General features: G+C 33.3%; 1 protein-coding gene across 4 annotated transcripts; it reads right to left on the bottom strand.

Annotated features, from left to right (window-relative positions):
* Positions 1-1,068: 1,068 nt before the first annotated feature.
* LOC145314650 (guanylate kinase-like) lies at positions 1,069-20,416 on the bottom strand. 4 transcript variants are annotated; one of them, XM_080154654.1, is made up of 10 exons: positions 20,197-20,416; positions 19,008-19,080; positions 18,270-18,391; positions 9,379-9,440; positions 8,833-8,879; positions 7,822-7,878; positions 7,483-7,592; positions 6,053-6,122; positions 4,935-5,022; positions 1,069-1,671 (listed from the first exon to the last, which is right to left on the bottom strand). In XM_080154654.1, exons 2-10 carry the CDS (start codon positions 19,070-19,072, stop codon positions 1,516-1,518), a joined length of 777 nt encoding a protein of 258 aa, XP_080010780.1. In that variant the 5' UTR covers positions 19,073-19,080; positions 20,197-20,416; the 3' UTR covers positions 1,069-1,515. The 4 variants fall into 4 exon arrangements, with proteins under 4 accessions (XP_080010780.1, XP_080010779.1, XP_080010781.1 ...); XM_080154653.1 differs by having other exon boundaries at positions 7,822-7,874; positions 8,829-8,879; positions 20,197-20,415; XM_080154655.1 differs by lacking the exons at positions 18,270-18,391; positions 19,008-19,080; positions 20,197-20,416 and adding an exon at positions 9,673-9,723 and having other exon boundaries at positions 7,822-7,874; positions 8,829-8,879.
* Between the last annotated feature and the right edge of the window lie 1,161 nt (positions 20,417-21,577).

Here is a 21,577-nt window from a genome sequence, read left to right as displayed (position 1 = left end):
TTTTATAATATGTGTTTAATTTGGGCAGTCACGAAAAAATGGACACGAAAATAATTATCAGTAATTTCCTTCCTGTTGGAGGTTAACCCCCCCCCCACCCAAAAAAAAAAAATTATCATCTTATGTAAACTAATAAACAGGGATCCAGGGGATAAGACAAGGATCGAAACATTGATGTAAATCTCCAATGATGTTTCACAAAATTAACACTACTTAAGATTAAAATTACTGCTCAAAACGTTTTGACACTCCGTTTAATGAACCAATTAATCAAAATTCAATAGTTGTTAAGCCAATGAATAAGAAAAAGTTATCATAAAACTTTGAGGACTGTTTATAAATCATACTGGTTCTCTTATTCGTTGACTTAAAAACTTAAGGTATTTTAATAAATCATGTTAGGTCAAAACTTTCAAACAAATAATTTCAATCTTGATAAAGGAAGGGTAATTATGTTGATCATAATTGAGAGTGTTATCCTCCATTTTCTAATCCCTGACAAACAGACAGTGAATTATAATATAGTAGCTCTGCTACTAAAAATTTAGCTTTCAACAGCCAATTTTATTTTACTATTAGCTTGATTTTGCTCCGCTATTTATGGACATAATTGTACTTGTTAAAAGCGAAGCATTTATATAATGAGCGTCGGTCCGTCCGTCCTATTCATTTAGTTTTTGGAATAATGATTCCTATTACAAGGGGATCATGGAAAGAAAACGAAGTTGCGGGTTTTGTCGTTTTTTCACAATAGCTTTACTTTACCTAACCTAACCTAAAATAACCTTACAAAATCTACTGTGAAAATACGATAAAACCCGCAACTTCCATTACCCCAACAAGGTACTATGTTATAAGTGAAGCATCTCTAAAATCAAGTCTTGTAAATGTAAGTATGTCCTTAAACTGTAATTAAGCAGTTTTCCAACAAATTTGCTTACAATTTCATTTAGACAAAAAAATTTATATTCAGTTATTCAGTTCTACAGGTGGTAATGTTCGTTTATCCTACCGTTTCTGAGCTTTGCTTTTGTGGATATTGTCATTCTTGTTTAATAAAAAATTAAATTTTTAAGGTACACATTTATTATTATAAATCTATAAGAAAAAAAAAACATATCAACTATGATATAAATCAATATGGGAAAAATAACAAATTATATTATTGAATCTCAGATTTAAATATTATAAAATTTATCAATCTTTTTTTATCATATCTCAAAATTATTTAGGAAAATCAAAAAAGGATTGAAAAATATTAAATGAAAATAGTTATTATAGACAGCTTTCCAAGGATATTATGATTAAAAATTATAACATTAAAACCAGGTATGTTAGCCCCAAAGGGCCGAAGGCCCGGGCTGACATTCTAGTTTTGATTCTATGTTTTTTCATATTTTATTATTCATGGAAAATTGTCTGTAATACGATGCTATACATTTTTAAAGTATGGCTGAGAACCGTTTCTAATCCAGCGGATATTAATCCATAATGGAAAATACAATACTTTAAAATTTAACTTAAAGGTACATTTTTAATTTTTTCAAGATCATGGATTACAAATTGTTTAAGATTTTGATAGGCAGCCTCAACGTCATCGTTTACGATAATGATGTCAAAGTTCCCCTCCGTTTCTCCGTACTCCAGCTCTTGCGCAGCCGCCGATAATCTCTAAAATAAAAAGCATGGGTTGAAATATTTAGACACTAAATGGATATAGAATTTACGTGGATATATTGCTAACAAGGATCTTATTTATAGGTAAGTTTGTTCATCCAGTAGGTAAGGAGTGTATGGGTTAAAAGGGGTGGATGGATGGTTTCGTTATTTTAGCCAGCTGCATGTAATACTTTATTATAATACTAGTGGCTACGCCCCTAGAAGCCTCTATAGGGTTAAAATTTTTAGATACTGAATGGATATATAATATTGATATTGACAGACGCATATTGTCGTCAATTTAGGTTGTTAACATGGTTCTCATTTAATGTCCCCCAAACTCCTCTATAAATTTTTGAATATTCTAATTAAACCTTAGCCACCCTTCGCCTGAATTTTACCTACAGTAATTCAATGAATCGCTTGTGCGGCACAGATATGTGTACCAACTGTTAAGATGAACTTCCATCAGACGCTAGTGATTTTACATGTATAAATTATAAATAAAATAATTATAAACAAATAATACTAATTTTAAAAAATTTACCTAAATGTTTTAAAAATTTTATACACAAACTTCTTAAAAACATATAAAATCATTTGAATAATTGTAATTAAAACAATATAATGCATGTTTATGTGAGCAAAATAATGTTTTAAATATTATAGAGGCTCCTAGCGGATGATTTGAAACTTTGAAGTTTGTATAGAATAGTCTTGCCTTATATCATTACTAGCGGCTACGCCCCTAGAGGCCTCTAGGGGCACTTGAGGAGGAGAGAGTCGAATTTAGTAATTCAATTTCTTATTTTAGATTTTAAAAGAAAAAGTAAAAAAAATTTACGTTTGATGTTTGTTTTTCGTTGAACTCTCTTTCTAAAATTGAAAAATTTAAAAAAAAAATTAATTTCTCTAAAATAGTTATAACCCTTCCAGGGACATATGAGAATCTACCCTGTTAAGGAGAACCCGATCGGTTCAGTGGTTAGCGAGATCCTTCGCTACAAACAGACAGACAGACAAACAAACAAACAGACAGACATCGTTCTACTTTGTATTATAGATTAAAAGTTTTTTGTCACTTAAACAAATAAAATATTTAGAACAATGTATCTGTTTTTATATTTGCACATAGAGATAAAAGAAGTCGGCCCACTTTATATATTAGTTTTAATATTTATTAAAAAGCTCTGTAAAGGAGAACCAAATCGGTCCAGCGGTCAGCGAGATATTAAGGTACTGACTCACACACTGACTAACAGACAAGTATCCTGTTACTGTTATGTAAGAAGAGTACACGAATTTTTTTTACAAAACTGGTATTGGCAATGGGCATTATGAATTTTAGTTTAATATTCGTTTACAATTGTCTGTAATATGTTATTCATGATTTTTCCGTTAATATTAATCGGTTCCAAAGCCATACTGGAAAACGTTGTTAACTATCTCCCCTTCCCATGGAAATGTCCTATAAGAATTGTCAAGTTTCCACCCTGTACTTAGGTTTTAGAGATCTTGGCGGACTTATAAACAATTTCTAATTCTAATGTGAAAACCCCAAAGAAGATAAAGTATAGAATAGAATCCAGGTAGAAGATTCTGCCTGGCTAGCCTGAAGTAAAATTGGAACTTTTGAAAGACCAAAACGGCTATAAGGCTGTTAGTAAATAACATGATTTCAGTAATTATTCAGAAAAAATGTTTAAAATAAATTCCTTTTGCAATATTTTACTAAAAGCCATGTACCCAAGAATCCAGCTTCCTCTTCCCTATTCACAATGGATTAAAAATGAATTTAATGTGCATATTAAGCTTTAAAAAAATTTTATTATGTAAATTTTACAAAAAAAAATATTGGTCTCAGTATTTATATTATAAAACTAGGTTGCGCTCTTATGTTTGTTTTTAAACAGCTGATTTATACATGATAGCAACTACATCCATACATTAACTTGTGGAAGGGGGGGATGGGGGAGGAAGGGGCTGTACCCATTTAGCTGACCCTTTAAAATTACAAATGTGGTCAATTGTACTTACCAAAATTAAAACAAGAGTATGTACTAGTGACAACTAGTCATTGTGATTTGTACTTGTCTTTACTGCGCAAGTCAAAGATTCCTTCAAATTTCCAAGAAATATTTAGGGTTTTCATTTCTATTCCTCCTTATTCTATGGAAAACCCTCCTAAGGCGGGAGGCTATTCGGAAATTATTTACCTTTATGAATTCAAATTAGTTTCTGGTAAAGGGTCATGATCCAAATAATACTGCTTAGTCAAGCTTCACAAATTAGGGCAAGCGAAATCTCCTATCTCAGACCTATTTATTGGCTGGATGACAATTTTGTATATATATAATAACGATTTTTTCTTTTACAGAGTCTGGTAATAATTTTTAAAAAAGTACAAAAAAAATTATTTATTCTTCATTTTTTTAACATAAAAATAGTGAACTTTTTTTTTGATCAAGTTTTTCAAAATAATAAATTTGACAATAATATGACATTAAAAAAAGAGACGCCTACCGGTAAATTTTAAAACTAATTTTAGAATACATTGCATTTAAAGTAGCCCTTTACCGACGAATAGAACAAAATTTCCTTATTCTGAGGACCCGTTTTAAAAAAAATTAGCATTATTAGGCAACCAACTATAGAGCCCCTAGATGCAAAGAGACGCGTATCCCCAAGTCATTTTAAAAAGTAAACCTTTTCTACATGTGTCAGTCAGTTGTAAATCAATCAATTTATATTATATTTATCCTAGTATATAAAGTAGTAAGCTTTTTTTGTCTTATAACGAAGGATCTCGCTAACCGCTGAAGCGTTATGGTTCTCCTTCACAGCGAAGCTTCTTATAGGTCCTGAGATGGTTTTAGGCTATTTTTAAAGTCTGGGGGTATGGTTTAAGGCTATTTTTCTGCCCTTCCTTACACTTTCGAATATGGAGCCCCTAGATATTAGGGGCGCAGCAGCTAGTCTATCATAAAGTATCTGTATCCATCGATACCCTGCCACAAAATCTTTCCCTTATCTATCTATCTATCTACCTATCTATCTATCTATCTATATATATCTATCTATCTATCTACCTTATTAAGTGACTCCTCACTCTCAGTGCCCCTGCCCCGCAATCTCTCTATTGTCTATCTATTTATCTATCTATCTATCTACCTTATTAAGTGACTCCTCACTCTCAGTGCCCCTGCCTCGCAATCTCTCTATTGTCTATCTATCTGTCTGTCTATCTATATATATCTATCTATCTATCTATCTACCTTATTAAGTGACTCCTCAGTCTCAGTGCCCCTGCCCCGCAATCTCTCTTCTAAAACTTGCAGTGAAGGTGGCTTGATAAATACATACCTTAATATTAAGTTAATTTTAGTTTTTAGTAGCGAAGCTACTCTGTAATATGGGTTGATTCGTCCATCCGTCCGTAACTGATAGCTCTTTGCGTTAATTAAGACATGTTAGAATTGGCCCATCAATTTCAAACTTTAAACGATGATTCCCTTGACAGTTTAGAAAGCGTAGCAACTATATAATCGTTATTAGAAAGTCCGTACTGCAATTAAAAACACGCTGATTTTTTTTCTTGTTTGACAACACTTTTTGGATGATATTATCATCCAATTCATCTGATTTTTGGAATAATGATTCCTAGGACAACAAGTAACAATATGAAAAGAAAGGCATCTCTATAATCGTATCCTAAAAATGAAAGTATGTGCTTTTACAGTATTCCCTATATTTCCGATTTTGCAACAAATTCATGTACAATTTTAATCAGACTCACAAATTAATGTTCTGCTTATTAAATTTTGACACTCTATAAGTTTTAATGTTTGTTTGTCAAACCGTTTCAGATCTTCACTTTTATGAATGTCGTCATCCTTGTTCTTATATATTTCTTTGTCCTCTTTACATAGACATCCGATGATAGGGGTATAATGGTTTCCCGCACCCCCTAAAACTTTAGAAACCCCTCATTTACCCCCCTTAATTAAATTTTTTTAAAAAATTTTAAACAATATGTACAATAAGTTTTCCCCTCAAACCTTAGAAACCCCTCATTTACCCCCCTTAAAAATTTTAGACAATATGTACAAAAAGTTTTCCCCTCAAACCTAAGAAAACCCTCATTTACCCCTCCTTAAAATTTTAGACAATATGTACAATAAGTTTTCCCCTCAAACCTTAGAAACCCCTTATTTTATCCCCCTTAAAATTTTAAACAATACGTTAAGTCAACCCCCTTAAACCTTAGAAACCCCTCATTATATCCCCCTTAAAATTTTAAACAATACATTAAGTTACCCCCCTTAAACCTTAGAAACCCCTCATTTACCCCCCTGTAAATATAAAGCTTGGACATCACTGCCTGTTTACTTACTTTGGCTTAAGATCTGTCTTCTTGACCGATTTCACTCCTTGAACATCAATATCCAAAATGCAGATTTTTCCTGAAAAAATTGGTCGAATATTAGTTTTCTAAATGAAAACTTGATTTACTCGGCTGCTATTGAAGATAGGCTGCTTGCTCTTACTGGCTAATATTAATACACTAACTGTAGGAACAGTACATGTTTTCATTTACCTGACTCTAGTGCTGTCTGTACATCCTATCTGCTGGTACCATATATGTTTCTATTTACCTATCTGTAGTACTGTCTGTACATCCTGTTTGCTGGTACCATACATGTTTCTATTTACCTGACTGTAGTACTGTCTCTACATCCTATCTGCTGGTACCATATATGTTTATATTTACCTTACTGTAGTACTGTCTGTACAGCTGCTTGCTGGTACCATACATGTTTCTATTTACCTGACTGTAGAACTGTCTGTACATCCTATACTGCTGGTACTATATATGTTTATATTTACCTGACTGTAGTACTGTCTGCACATCCTGTATGCTGGTACTATAAACATGTTTCTATTTACCTGACTGTAGTACTGTCTGTACATCCTATCTGCTAGTACCATATATGTTTCTATTTACCTGACTGTAGTACTGTCTGTACATCCTGTATGCTGGTACTATATGCATGTTTCTATTTACCTGACTGTAGTACTGTCTGTACAGATTGCTTGCTGGTACCATACATGTTTCTATTTACCTGACTGTAGTACTGTCTGTACATCCTATCTGCTGGTACCATATATGTTTCTATTTACCTATCTGTAGTACTGTCTGTACATCCTGTTTGCTGGTACCATACATGTTTCTATTTACCTGACTGTAGTACTGTCTCTACATCCTATCTGCTGGTACCATATATGTTTATATTTACCTGACTGTAGTACTATCTGTACAGCCTGCTTGCTGGTACCATACATGTTTATATTTACCTAACTGTAGTACTGTCTGTACAGCCTGCTTGCTGGTACCATACATGTTTCTATTTACCTGACTGTAGTACTGTCTGTACATCCTATCTGCTGGTACCATATATGTTTATATTTACCTTACTGTAGTACTGTCTGTACAGCTGCTTGCTGGTACCATACATGTTTCTATTTACCTGACTGTAGAACTGTCTGTACATCCTATACTGCTGGTACTATATATGTTTATATTTACCTGACTGTAGTACTGTCTGCACATCCTGTATGCTGGTACTATAAACATGTTTCTATTTACCTGACTGTAGTACTGTCTGTACATCCTATCTGCTAGTACCATATATGTTTCTATTTACCTGACTGTAGTACTGTCTGTACATCCTGTATGCTGGTACTATATGCATGTTTCTATTTACCTGACTGTAGTACTGTCTGTACAGATTGCTTGCTGGTACCATACATGTTTCTATTTACCTGACTGTAGTACTGTCTGTACAGCCTGCTTGCTGGTACCATACATGTTTCCAGAAAATGTGGCATGCTCAATAAAAGCTTCTTTATCTATTAAATCTGTCATAACATCCCTAAAAAATGTAAAGATTTTTCTTGGGAAGGTGGATACCCTTCCTTAAAATATTTAAAAATCTTTTCTTGGCTGTAAGAATCTTCTCTTTAAAAAGAACCATATCTGTTCAGTAGTTACTGAGATTCTTCGCTACAAACATCCTATTACTTACAATAATTAATTCTGGAAATAAAGGGAAAAAATGAAATTAAATAAAACACGGAAATTATTTGAACTTTTCAGTTTACCTGGACACAAAATGATAATCTTTTCCATCCAGTTCTCCAGGCCTTGGATTTCTGGTTAAATAGATATATTATTACTTGGAGGATGCACCAGATTTTCATATCTATAATACAAAGTAGCTTGATGTCTGTCCGTCTGTCCGCCTGACCGTCTGTCTGTCTGTCCCTTAAGATCTTGGTAACCACTGAACCGATCGGATTCTACTCTTCAGGGAATATACCTACTGGTCCTGTGGTGGTTTTAGGCTATTTTCTTGGGGGGTGGGACACCCCCAACAACCCCCCCCAAAAATAAAAAAATCCAACCCCTCAAATTTTTTTTTTTACATTTTTTGTAACATCTCAGTAACTGCTGATCAAATTGGGCTTTACCCTTCTGGGAATATACCTACTGGTCCTCTGGTGGTTTTAAGCTATTTTCTTGGGAGTTGGGACACTCCAACCCCCAAAAAAATAAAAAAATCTCCACTTCCAAAATTTATTTATTTTTAAATTTTTTTAAACAAAAACCAGTAATTAGGGTGGGGGAACCCCACTGCAACATGGGGCAAAGCCCCCATAAATCCCCCCCCCCCCAAAAAAAAAAATCTAAATATATTTTTTTCAATTTTAATTTTTGTGTATGCGAACAACCTAGGTCTAATTTTTACGAATTGAAATTTTTTTGTATACGGCAAACAACCTGGGTTTAATTTGTACAAATTAAAATTTTTCTGCATAAAGCGCACAACCTGGGTTTAATTTTATCACAGAGTAATTTTTTTGAATATTTCTATTAAGGAGGGTTGACTTCCCAAACTATATAGGGCGAAGCCCCTAGAGGCTAGGGGCGAAGCCGCTAGTACTATAATAAAGAGACACTTTCAGCTGACTAAAATAATGATACCCTCCATCCAACCCCTTTATACCATCCAATCCTCTCCTGACCAATGAATGAGTCCATATTAGCATCCTACATTAAAAACTAATTTTCCCCTGTTAATGTATCCACGTATAATATATCCATTCCTTGTTGTGTGGGATACTGAGAAGCCAAAACAGTCCTCATACTCTGCTAATAACTGCAACATAGACATTTTTAAAAAGTTCTGGTGTGTTTTCATATAGAGTTTATTTTCAGGGAGCTAAAGGGATCATCAGACAATGGCCGATAATTTTATGTTTATCCCTAATACAAAAAAATTACCCCTTTTGTAGATTAAAATAAGTGGTTCAAACGTTTGAACACTCAACTTAATGATTCAACTAAGCAAAATTCACTTATTATAAAACTTTGAGGACTAGTGTAATAAACAGCCCATTGTCTTCTCTCTGGTTAGTTTTATTCTAGTAAGCTAATTTTTTGTAGAGCAGCTACTCTATAATTCAAATTTCCGTCCGTCAGTCCGTCTGTAATAAAATGTAAGTGGAAACATGTATTTTTCAGCTGCTATCAAGTAGACAGTTAGAATTTTTTGTAAAGATTCAAATAAGCATTCAGTATATGATTTACTTGGTCGGTCAGTCTGTTGGTAGTGGTAAAAAAGACCCCCCTTCCCAAGAAAAAAGATAAATATTAACCTTCTTGAGAACTGTTGATTTTCCTGATCCACTGGGGCCACACAGCACCAAGGGGTAGGGGTCTAGATAGATAGATAGATAGATAGATAGATAGATAGATAGATAGATAGATAGATAGATAGATAGATAGATAGATAGATAGATAGATAGATAGATAGATAGATAGATAGATAGATAGATAGATAGATAGATAGATAGATAGATAGATAGATATTGTAACTTTTTGTTAGAATCTCATGATTGGTACGTACAAAGTAATGAACATTTATCATTTTTCTCACAAATTTACTTTACCTATAGATTGTCGAAATTGACCCTCCTTGCCCAAATAGGAAAACATTTTTAAAATCTTATGGAATATTTAGAAAATGTAATTTAATAGAGCAATCTTAAGGAACTTCTTTTATATTCCCGGGATTGTTTTAGGCTATTTTCTTTATTCACAAAACCTTTCAAATTCAGAGCCCCTAGATGCTAGGGCCGCAGCTCCTTATATAAAAATAACAGGATGCATTGTATTAAAAACATTTTTGGAAATCTTATGGAATATTTACAAAATGTATTACTCAAAGAGCATCTTAAACATACATATTTGAGGCAAAACGCACAAACATATTCTATTACATAAAGTAGTACGTTTTTTTGTATGAAGCTTAAGATTTCGATAACTACTTAACCGATTGCGTTCTCCATATTAGGGAAGGTTGAAATATGTCTAAAGACTGTTTTAAGCTATTTGTTTTTTAGATTCAAGTCTTTGTATGGTTTAAGGCTACATTTTTGCTTTTCACTGCCCCTTTATAGATATAGAGCCTCTAGATGTTAGGGGCGCAGCCTCTAGTTCTTGTATAAAATTACAGGATGTATGTTTGTCTGACTGTGTATCTGTAACAAAATGTATGATTCTCCTTTACAGTAAAGCTTTATATATTTTTTATCTAAAGTTGGAGCGTAATAATATTGGTCAAAAGCCCCCTCTAATCGACCCTAAAATCACATGTTATTTAATTTGGATAGTTATAAAACTTTTCTTTCCCAATCATAAGAACCCCCTGTAGAATAGAAAAAAATCGGTTCACCATTTACCGAGATCAAAAGCTACACACCTTCGAAATATTGTATTCCATTTGTACATACATATATATACAATATACAATCAGCTGTTAAAATAGTTCATACCAGTAGGTAGAAAAATTGTTATGTATAAAGTTCTAACCAAAAATTTGTCGCTAGATGTCTCTAAATATTTCTATATCTATCTGTAATATGTGTTGGATCTTTGTTATTTTATTTAATGTTATTACCTTAAATAACATTTTATAAATAAAACACAATTTTAAATATTTTTTTAATGTAATTTTATAAGTAAAATTAAGACAGCCTTTATGTATATAAAAGTTAATATTGAAAACTTTATCAACATTCCTCAGTAGCCATCCCTCTAATTCTTGCATTTTCAAAAGAAATATCTGGAGTTTGATAGACCACAAATTAATATAGCATACGACGCTGTTGGTGTAACTAAGAACCGCTTAAGACTGACCTACATACAGACGGACATTTCAAATCATAGAGTAGCTTTGATACTAATAATAGGATGTATGTTTATCTGTAACAAAAGATCTCGCTGACCCGACATAAAAATATGATTCTCCTTTAAATGCTCATCAATATACAATAAATATTCAGCTGTTATATTATTCCAAACCAGTAGGAAGAAAATTTTCAATGTGTAAATATTAACTAAAAATTTGCCGCTAGATGTCTTTAAATATTTTAAAATTTAACTATGACATTCATTAGATTTTTGTTGTTTTATTTCATATTATTATTTTAGTTAACATTATGTAATTAAAAAACATTTTTAAAATTAAAAAGTAAATTTTAATAAAACTAAATTAGGGCAAATTTTTTGTAAATATAACTTTGTAAAGTATTTTAACATCTAGATGTAAATCAACCCTTACATCGCATGTCCCATTTCTTGCAGTAAGGGATATATCTGAAGTCCTAAAGACGAATAGTTTCAAAGACTCTGTATCACCTAGAATTATGCTTAATAAATCCAAGAATTATGAAAGAGTTGACGTTTAATTAAAAAAATTATTCTTTTTGTAAGCAAAGATTTCTAAAATTAGGGTCGGTTCATCAGGAACAATTAGCTCTTTTAGTTTAAGTAGACATGTTAGAATTGCCTTTTGATTTCAAGCTTTAAATGATTATTCCCATAACAATTAGGTACAAAAAGTTTTCCCTGTCATTATATTCACATATTCTATATCCATTAATATACAAGACTTACTTTTTGACATAATATTTAAATTTGTAAAAATCACGTAAAAGCGCTGTAGCAAAAATGTCTTAACAACACACGAACAAACACTCAACTACTACCAACAACAAATGGATACAATCTTAGAAAACCTTCACGGAGGGAGGGGACAATGGCAGCTAGACTTATTTACATCCCTTTCACTTTGGCTATCTACAAAAAGCAGAATTCTAGTTTTAAGAATTTGGAGCTGAATTAATTTATCATTAATTGTCTTATCCCTGAAAAACCAATCTCTCTCCCTTCCACTCTTATTTTCTCTCTTTCTTTCTCCCTCTCTCTCTCTTTTTATCCCTCTCTCGTATTTTTCTTTCTCTTTTATCCGGTGAAATATGTAGGCCTCTCAACCGTTATATACATATATATAAATGGATGTAGAATATACGTGGATATTATGACAGGAGAAAAATAGTCGTCAATTTAGGTTGCAATTTCCCCTCGCTTGGTCGAGGGTAGGAGGGGAGGGGATGTGGAAGATTGTTATTTTAGCCCGCTACAGAGTTCACTTTATTTTAAAGAACATGCTAATCTGATGTAAGATCCAAGTAACAATACATCCATTTATATATATGTACTATTCAGGCAAAGAACGTGTGTGTCCTCTGGATTGATTCGTGTTTGATTATGTAAAACCTGGCGTGTATGTGAGTGTAATGGGACCTCGGATTTGATTCGTGTTTGATTATAGAAACATGACCATTACATACAAAAGTACGTAAGTGTCAAAAGACCTCTGAATTGGTTCAAGTTCAATAATAGAAACTTGACCATTAAATTTAAGTATGTAATAAAGGACATCGGAATTGGTTCATGTTCATGCACAGAAACCTGATCATAAAATATATATATGTGTGTCTGAGAACCTCAGGATTGGTACATATTTGACTACAGAAACCTGATCTTATGATAAAGAGTAGGTGTGTGCCACAAGATATCTGATTTGGTTTGTGTTTGATTATATAAAACCTGACCATTAGATATAAAAGTATGGTTTGGTTCGTGATTAACTACAGAAAACATGATATCTATAATACAAAGTAGAACGATGTCTGTCTGTCTCTCTGTGTGTTTGTGTGTTTGTTTGTAGCGAAGGGTCTCGCTAACCGCTGAACTGATCGGGTTCTCCTTTACAGGGTAGCTTCTCATAGTTCCCGGGAAGGTTTATAACTATTTTCTTGGGGGGTGGGACACCCCTAACCCCCCAAAAAATGAAAAATACCCCCCCCCCTAAAAAAAAAAATTCTTTTTAAAACTAAAAATAATATAGTGGGGTCGACTAACCCCCCACCAAAAAAAAAAAAATAATTCCCCCCCCAAAAAAATTTTTCTTTTCTTTTTCTTTTTTATTTTAAATCTAAAATACGAAAATTGGTTTGATCAAACCTCTTGGGGCAAAGCCCCTACGAAGCCGCTAGTAGATTTAAAAGTGTTTAGTTCCTGAGACATTTAAGTCTATTAAAAATTTTTAAATGGCTGTTTCTTAAGGTGCTAATATTTAATTTGGGGACTACAAATTTGAAGTGTATATTCACATTTGCAGTTTCTTTCATAACGCTCAGGTTTCTGATATCAAACCTGCTCCAATTCTAGGTACCCTTAGTATGAGTGTGTTTTCTTGCTTAGAAAGAGACAATAGTAAAAAATTTCCTTTTTGTTGGATATAACCCCCATTTCCTGCCTGAACAATAGGAAAAAAATTCTGGGGGCGGAAAATCAACCCCTAAATCTCCCCTGAAAAGGGTAGGGGGCTTTAAAAAAAAGATCCTTGATGCCAGAATCACAGACATGTCCTTAGAAAATTTGAGTATTCTTTCAACTATTTTTCATAACACCTATAACTATCTTTGTTGATAAGAGGATGAGAGATTCAAATTATTTTCTGTTTTCTTTACTCTTCACTACCTTTGAAATATTGGTGCTAATGGTATGTCAACACAAGACAATAAAAAGTGTCCAATTGGATATTGGGTGGGGGGGAGGGGTATTTGTTTTGTTTTTTCTTGGAGGGTAGATGGAACAACCCCCACCAATAGCTAGAAACCTGCCCTGGACCAACTACAAACTTTTCCGTTCAGGAGATCTAAACACTGGACATACAATTACACACACATACTTATATCCTTATACTAAAGTAACAGGATGTTTGTTTGTCTGTGTGTGTGTCTGTATGTCTGTACCGAAGGATTTCGCTAACCGCTGAGCCGATCGGGTTCTCCTTAACAGGGTAGATTCTCATGAGTTCTGGGAAGGTTTATAACTATTTTGGGGGAGGGTACAACCACCCTCCCAAGAGAAGTGACAAAAAATCGAAAGAATTAAAAATATATGGGAGACTTCAACGTAACATAAAGAGGAAAACAGTAAAAGTGTCTAACTATGACGTCAGAAAAAATTAACAATTAACCAATAAGAAGCCAGTATTCACAATGGTAAAATATATAGCGGCCTCTCATTGGTTAATTGTAAATTTTTTCTGACGTCATAGTTCGACATTTTTACTGTTTTCAATAAAGAGAATTATCGTAAAATAAAGAAGTAACGTAGAGACTTTAATATATAAAAACATCTAAAGTGCAACTAGAGGCCTCTAGGGGCGTAGCCGCTAGTTACTATATAAATTAGGTATAATAAGATCCTTTATATAGGGAAAATATAAGACTACTAAATCTTATAAATTCTTATTAGATAGAATCTCATGTCAAAGGTTGCATTAATTACAGGGAGGGAGAGGACATTGGGATAAAAAACACGCTGGGGCCCAATGTTTTACCATAATTTCCTAGTCGTTGGCTCAAAAACTTTGGGTACTTTTATTAATTGGTTGGTTCCAAATTAGTAGTGTTGAAACTTTTCAACCTTTTATTTTAATCTACAGAAGGGGTATTTTTTATCAGTAATGGGGATGTATAAGTATATCAATGTAATATCTTCATTGTCTTATCCCTTTATTTTCCTGACTAGCGGCTACGCCCCTAGAGGCCTCTAGGGGCACTTGAGGAGGGGAGAGTCGAATTTGATAACCCAATTTCTTATTTAGATTTTTAAAAGAAAAAGTAACAAAAAAAATTTTTTTTTGGGGGGGGGGGCGAAAAATTTTTTTTTTTTTTTTTGGGGGGGGGGTTTCATTTTTTTGGGGGTTGGGGGTGTCCCACCCCCCAAGAAAATAGTTATAAACCTTCCCGGGACCTATGAGGAGAACCCGATCGGTTCAGCGGTTAGCGAGATCCTTCGGTACAGACACACAGATACACAAACAGGTACAAACATCCTGTTACTTTAGTATAAGGATTATTCGTATTTGGTAGATTTATGTAAAGAGTGCAGGAAGGGAGGGGACATTGGACTGTAAATTATGCTAGTACCTATTTATAAACATCTTTTTTTGACTCATTGCCTTTTGTGGTCGTTTTTAAAATCTTGATTGGTAGGTTCAAACTAGAAGTGTTTAAACTTTTCAACCACACAGAGAGGTTATTTTTGTTTAACATATTTAGGAATGTACATCAATTTAATGTCCATTGTCTTATTCCTTAAGAACCCTGCATAAAGTGATATAAAGCTTTTTTTACAAAGAAAAATTCCAGCTGTTTTCGAGATATTATCGGACACATATACACAGAACCACATACATAAAAACACACAAACACACACACACAAACACATACAAACACACACTCACACACATATAGTAACATTATTACATAGGATTTATCTAACATGAAAATTATAAAATCAATATTTTATAGATACTAATATAACATGACAGAAAAAGATTAGATGCAGATAGATAGATAGATAGATAGATAGATAAATAGATAAATAGATAGAATGATAAATAGATAGATTGATAAATAGATCAGGGAGTAAGGGAGAGGACAATGGATCGAATATTCAATTTTTAGGAGTCTCAGACTTTGGGGACTGGCTTAAAGGGAATGTGCAAGAATTTAGCAGTTTCTGACTGAGTTTGGGGACTTGCGCATAGAATGTCGCTACTCGTTGTGTTAGTTTGAAATGTAGCAGACGGGGAGAAGAGAGAAGGGAGGTGGGAGCAAGGGGCAAGGGGCAAGGGAAATAAACAGAATAAAAAGGGGCAGTCATATTCTTGCTAGCAGCTGGCCAGGTCCAATAATCTTTTAATATAAAAATCACACCAAAAAACCTCAATATATTTCATCAAAAACAAGTTGTGATTTCACTTTACATGACGCTATGGAAATCTATTATTCAATTAACAATCCCTTTATAATTTCCTACAAATTTATTGGATTAAACTGGATTTCATGCCCTTTCTTTGATAACTCTTATATTGAATTAATTGCCCATTGTCCCCTCCCTTACTCCCTGTAAATAGATAGATTGATAAATAGATAGATAGATAAATAGATAGATAAATAGATGTATAAATATATAGATTCACCAATATGTGAATAATTAGGTTGTTAAATGGATCAGAGAAAAGAAGGATTGATGGTTGAATAGACGGGTTAATAGATAAAAAGACACAGTGCGATCTTTTGCCAAAAAACGGGACATTTAGAGTAGACAAAAGTAAACTTCAATAAATAAGCTTGTATTTGAAGAAATGATGTAATTTCTTTTGATTTAACTCGGAAATAACTTAAATTTTGCCTCTGTTAACTTCTAATGTGCATTTGGTAAGTACGTCTTGCTGTTTTGGAGGAGCGAAGCTACCCTATTTTTAAAAAATCTATAAAACTTCATAACTTTAGTTAGGATAGGAATATTTTAACAAAATCAACGTCTATGTAAATATTTCTTCAATGCAAACAATGTTTGTGAACAAGAATATAGCGTCAAGTGCACCCATTTCGAGTCCCGGCATTTTTAGGTAGGTCCAGTATAAGTAAAATAGGACACTTATAAGGCATGTTTTCAAATATTTTTTTACAGATATAAACAACAATAACATAATTTTCAAAACACTTTTGATTTTGTGTTAATACCTTTATTCTAAGTCTAGCTATCTTCATTTAAAGTTTGTATAAGAATATAAGCATAATTACTTAAATTATATTCTCTCTCAAACGTATATTTCTCTCTCTCTCTCTGATGCGTATATAATGTTTTTGCAATATTATAATTAATCCCAAAATTTGAATTTCTGCTGGACCAAAACCAGTTAGAACTACAAATTTTTTAGAACACATGAAATTTAGCAAATTTAATTGCTAAAATAAAAGTATTTTTAAGTCATCTTTATTTAACGACTCCTTTATTCCTTAAATGTCCATTAAAACCGCGAGAACGGCAAAAATCGTTAAAAATCACGCCAACGGCGGCAAATAACGGCGAAACGGTTCGCCAGAGGCAAATAATGCAGAAGTAAAGAAAGATCAGCCTCAAAAAGTTTGAAAATATTGCAGAGATGACTTTGGGCTCTAAAATGACTCCTTCCCCCTCTAACGGGGGAAAATTTGAAATTAACAAGAACGAAATTGTTCAAACCATGCAATGTAAAATGCTCAATTACTCAAAAACGGACAAGAGGCCTCAGGTTGTGAAAACTGTTTAATACACAATACATGTTGTATATTAATATTATTATTGCAAACCCCGAAGCCTCCTGTCCGTTTTTGGGTAAAGTGGAGAAAACTGATTTTTTGGGGTTAAAAAACTTAATATTTTTGGTGAAATTTTCTCACAAAATGTCAATTTACACCACCAAAAAAATATTTTTTTAAAATTTTTCTTTAATAAGACATTGGTACAGGTATCTGAAAAGTACCTCAATCAATTTTTTTTTTCATAAGATGAACATAAATGTATTTTTTGATGCTTTGAAAAAATTATGTAAAAAAATCTGGAAAATCATCAAAACTGAAAAGAAATTTTTCACTACCTTTTTTAAAAATGGCATAAATCCGCCAAAAATTAATATTTTTTCAACAATTTCTCTTCTAGCTGTCTACTTACAGCCATTATTAGGTCCTAGGATAGATAAAAGTCGATTTTAGATTTTTTGGATGTCCCGATTTTTTTCAAAAGATCGCACTGTGAAAGATGGTTAAATAGATAGATAAATGGATGGATGGACAGATAGATGGATTAATGGATGGCTTGATGGATGGACAAATGAATAGATAGATGGACAGATAGATAAATGAATGGATAAATAAATAGATACATGAATGGATAGATATATATAGAATTCATGAATGGTTAGATGCATGGATGAGTGAATAAGTAGATGAATAGAGATGCATACCAAAATAGAAATATAGAAACCCATAACCACTTACATTGCATAGTTGCTCCAGTGCTGAATCTCCTGACCAAGGCCGGTGATGTAGATAAACTTGATGAGGGGCTTGAGGACAGGGTTAATGTCGTCAAGGATACACTAGACCAGAATGGACAGATGGATGGACAGATGAATGGATAGGTGGATAAACAGATGGATTCACAGATAAATTGATAAATGGATGGTTAAATAGATTAAATAATAGATAGAATAGATGTATGGTTAGATTGATAAAAGGATAAAAAGGCTTACCAACATACAAACGGACAAACAATTCTATAACTTTATACTTACATTGCATAGTTGCGCCAGTGCTAAATCTCCTGACCAAGGCCGGTGATGTAGATAAACTTGATGAGGGGCTTGAGGACAGGGTTGAGGTAGTCAAGGATACACTAGACCCAGTTGATGATAATCTAGATATTATATTTATAATGAAAAGTCTTTAAATGGAAAAAAAACTTTTTGGCATATTGTGTTAATTAATCCTTATAATAAAGTAATAGGATGTTTGTGTGTCTGTATGTTTGTACCGAATGATCTTGCAAACCTCTGAACCGATCGGGTTCTTTTTAACCCTCCCAAGATAAATAGCCCCTAGAAAAAAATTACCCTCCCCTTACAATTTTTTTTATATTTTCAAAAAAAGTCTAAAATACAAAAAATGGGTTGAATGTTTCAAATAGTTACTTTTATTAGTAGTATGAATTTCTTATTTGATAACGGTTCCAGCTTTAAGTTGTACCTTAAATTTTGATTGGTGGAATAGTTAATTATCGCATAGTTAGAAATCTTTCCCCAGATATTGAAATGAAAAATCATAAGATGAAAAACCAGCTTTGTTAGACTCAAAGGGCCAAAGACCCAGGCTAGCAAAACTGGAATTAATTTAATTTAATTTCATTTAAATATTCGTAATATGATGCTATACATGATTTTCAGAGTGGCTGGGACTCGATATGAATCCAGCGGATATTAATCGGTTTCAAAGCCATACTGGAAAAAAATTATCAAAAGAAAATTACTACTTACCTTCTAGCAAATACAGTGAGACACTGTGCCAGTGAACCTGCGGATTGGGCCGTTGCTGCCGTCATTCTCACCTAATTATACAGTAGAATTCCACGTTTTGTTTACGTTTTTTTTTGGGTTGATTTAAATGAGCATGTTAATGTTATATGCCTTGGTTTGATTAGACCCATAGATCTAAATCGATAAGACAATGGCCTATAAATTACACTCAAAATTATCCCTTCTGTAGGTTATGACTAGTGGTTGAAACGTTTGGACACCCAACTTATTGAACCAACCAATCTTAATCCAATAAAGGTCCCCAAAGTTGATAAGCCAACGAATAAGAATAGTTATTTCTCGTATCGTATTATAAACGGCTTTCCGCGGATATAGAATGTACAATTATAAGATTAAAACTAGTTTTTTTAGCCCCGTGGTGCCGAAGGCACCGGCTAAAAAAACTAGTTTTAATCTTATGATTGTACATTTCTATATTCGTAGAAAACTGGATATAATACGATGCTAGACATAGTTTTTTCGTATGGATGAGAACCGGTTCCTATCCACCGGATTCGAATGAATACGAGAAAGTCTTATTATAACACTTTGGGGACTTGTGTAATAAAGAGCCTACCTCCCAGGATTAAACCACTGCACAGTGAAATATTAGTTTAAAACCCTCTGATTTTGTTGATGTTTGCGGGTTACTCCCCCCCCCCCTCCCCATTTCTTTTTTTCTGTACCCCTAAACCTTACGTAACCTAATTTAACCTAAAAGTTCAGGATCATAAAAAAATATAGGGTATGATTGTTTGTTATCAAGGGGATATTTCCAAATATTCAATATAATTGCTACATTACAAACCTTTAACATCATAGTACAAAATTTTCTTAATGTGTAATTTTGTAAATAACTCAGTGTTAAAAAAAAATAATGGCTTTGCCCCTAGCCTCTAAGTGTGGGGGTAAAAACACACATTTAAACCACACTGAAATGCAATGACGTCCAAGCTTTTTATTTGAGTGAATGTGAGGGGGGGGGGGGAGGAGTACAAAAAATTCAATTTTAGGAAGGGGTGATTCGACAGAATATACAATTCACTTTTCACTTAACTAACTTGAATTTACGGTCAAATATACAGTAATAAAGATCATAAGATCACAAATTTTTACATAACTATGAAAAAACGCAACGTAGAATATTCCTGTTAAGTAGCTCTGTATGTGTGTATCCGACGCAATAACATGCGCTCTACTAGCATAACACTCGCTCATAGTAGGCTTTAGTCAGGGATCCAAGGGATAAGACAATGGCCGATAAATTTCTGTACATCCCAAATGATAAAACACAAAATTACCCCTTCTATAGATAACAATAAGTGTTTGAAAAAAATGATCATTCCAATGAACCAGCCAATCAAAATTCAATAAAATCCCCCAAAGTTGTTAAGACAAGGAATAAGACTTTGGGGACTAGTGTAATAAACAGCCCAATGTCCCCTCCCTCCCTGAGCTTCAAAATTGTGTATTTTTAGACAGGGATGGGTACATGCATTCCAAAATTTCAATTGATTAAAATGACATGGATAAAATATCTTATCAGTTTTGATAACCGTTAAGTAATTTTTTTGGGAATAGTCCTTTTCGTAACATCGCCCCATATGGGGCGATTTGTCGTATTTTTAAAATAGCTTTTTATAGGTTATTTTAGTTTAGGTTAGGTTATATTGGGTAAGGTGATTGCCCCACAGGGTTAAAACCCCCCGCAGGGGCTAGAAATAGGAGAAAAGTTACTGTGAAAAATACGAAGAATCGCCCCATAAGGTGCGATGTTACGAAAGTGACTATATCAATTTTTTATGTCTAAGCCCTATGGGGGGCCCAAATAGTGCTCTAACCCTGCTACGCTACTAAGTATCCATTTTAACCTAACCTAACCTTACCTTAACATAGCGGGAGGTTGTGGGGGGCGGTTCTGTGCTCAACTAGGCAATATGAGGCAAATTACAGAGAAAGAGAAGACAATGGGCTGCTCATTACACCAGTCCCCAAAGTTTTATAATAACGTTTTCTTATTCGTTTGCTTAACAACTTTGGGGACAGTAAATTTTGATTGGTTGTTTCATTAAGTTATGTCTCCAAACGTGTCACTAAATGTAATCTTCAGAAGGGGTAATTTTGTGTATCATCATTTGGGATGTAAGTTTATTTATCAGCCCTTGTATTATCCCTTTTGAACCCTGCTACAATTTACTTTACAGAATGTTAGTACCTAAGTCTCTGTCTTTGTATAATTCTGTTTTGTTTAAGATCTGAAAAAATAGGCCGATTTTTAAATATTTTGGAGAACTATTTTTAATGGCGAAGTTACAATATTAATAGTAGATGTCTATACGTCCGTCTGTACTTAAACATAGCCATAGTAAGTATTAGAAAAAAAAAACACAAAAATTCAATCTTGCAAAAAATACTCTAAAATTTGGTTAGGCAACACTTACAAGAAATGTATAAGATAAAGTCACAAATATTTTTAAAGTTTTAAAACCCAATGAAACCTAAGTTAGGTTACTGATATTCTTATGGAATAT

This window comes from Acartia tonsa, chromosome 3 (genome assembly GCF_053477335.1).
Source record: "Acartia tonsa isolate MP-2025a chromosome 3, ASM5347733v1, whole genome shotgun sequence".
NCBI lineage: Eukaryota > Metazoa > Arthropoda > Copepoda > Calanoida > Acartiidae > Acartia > Acartia tonsa.
Note: the sequence above shows the minus strand (reverse complement) of the source record. Positions and strands in the feature narration are given on the sequence as shown.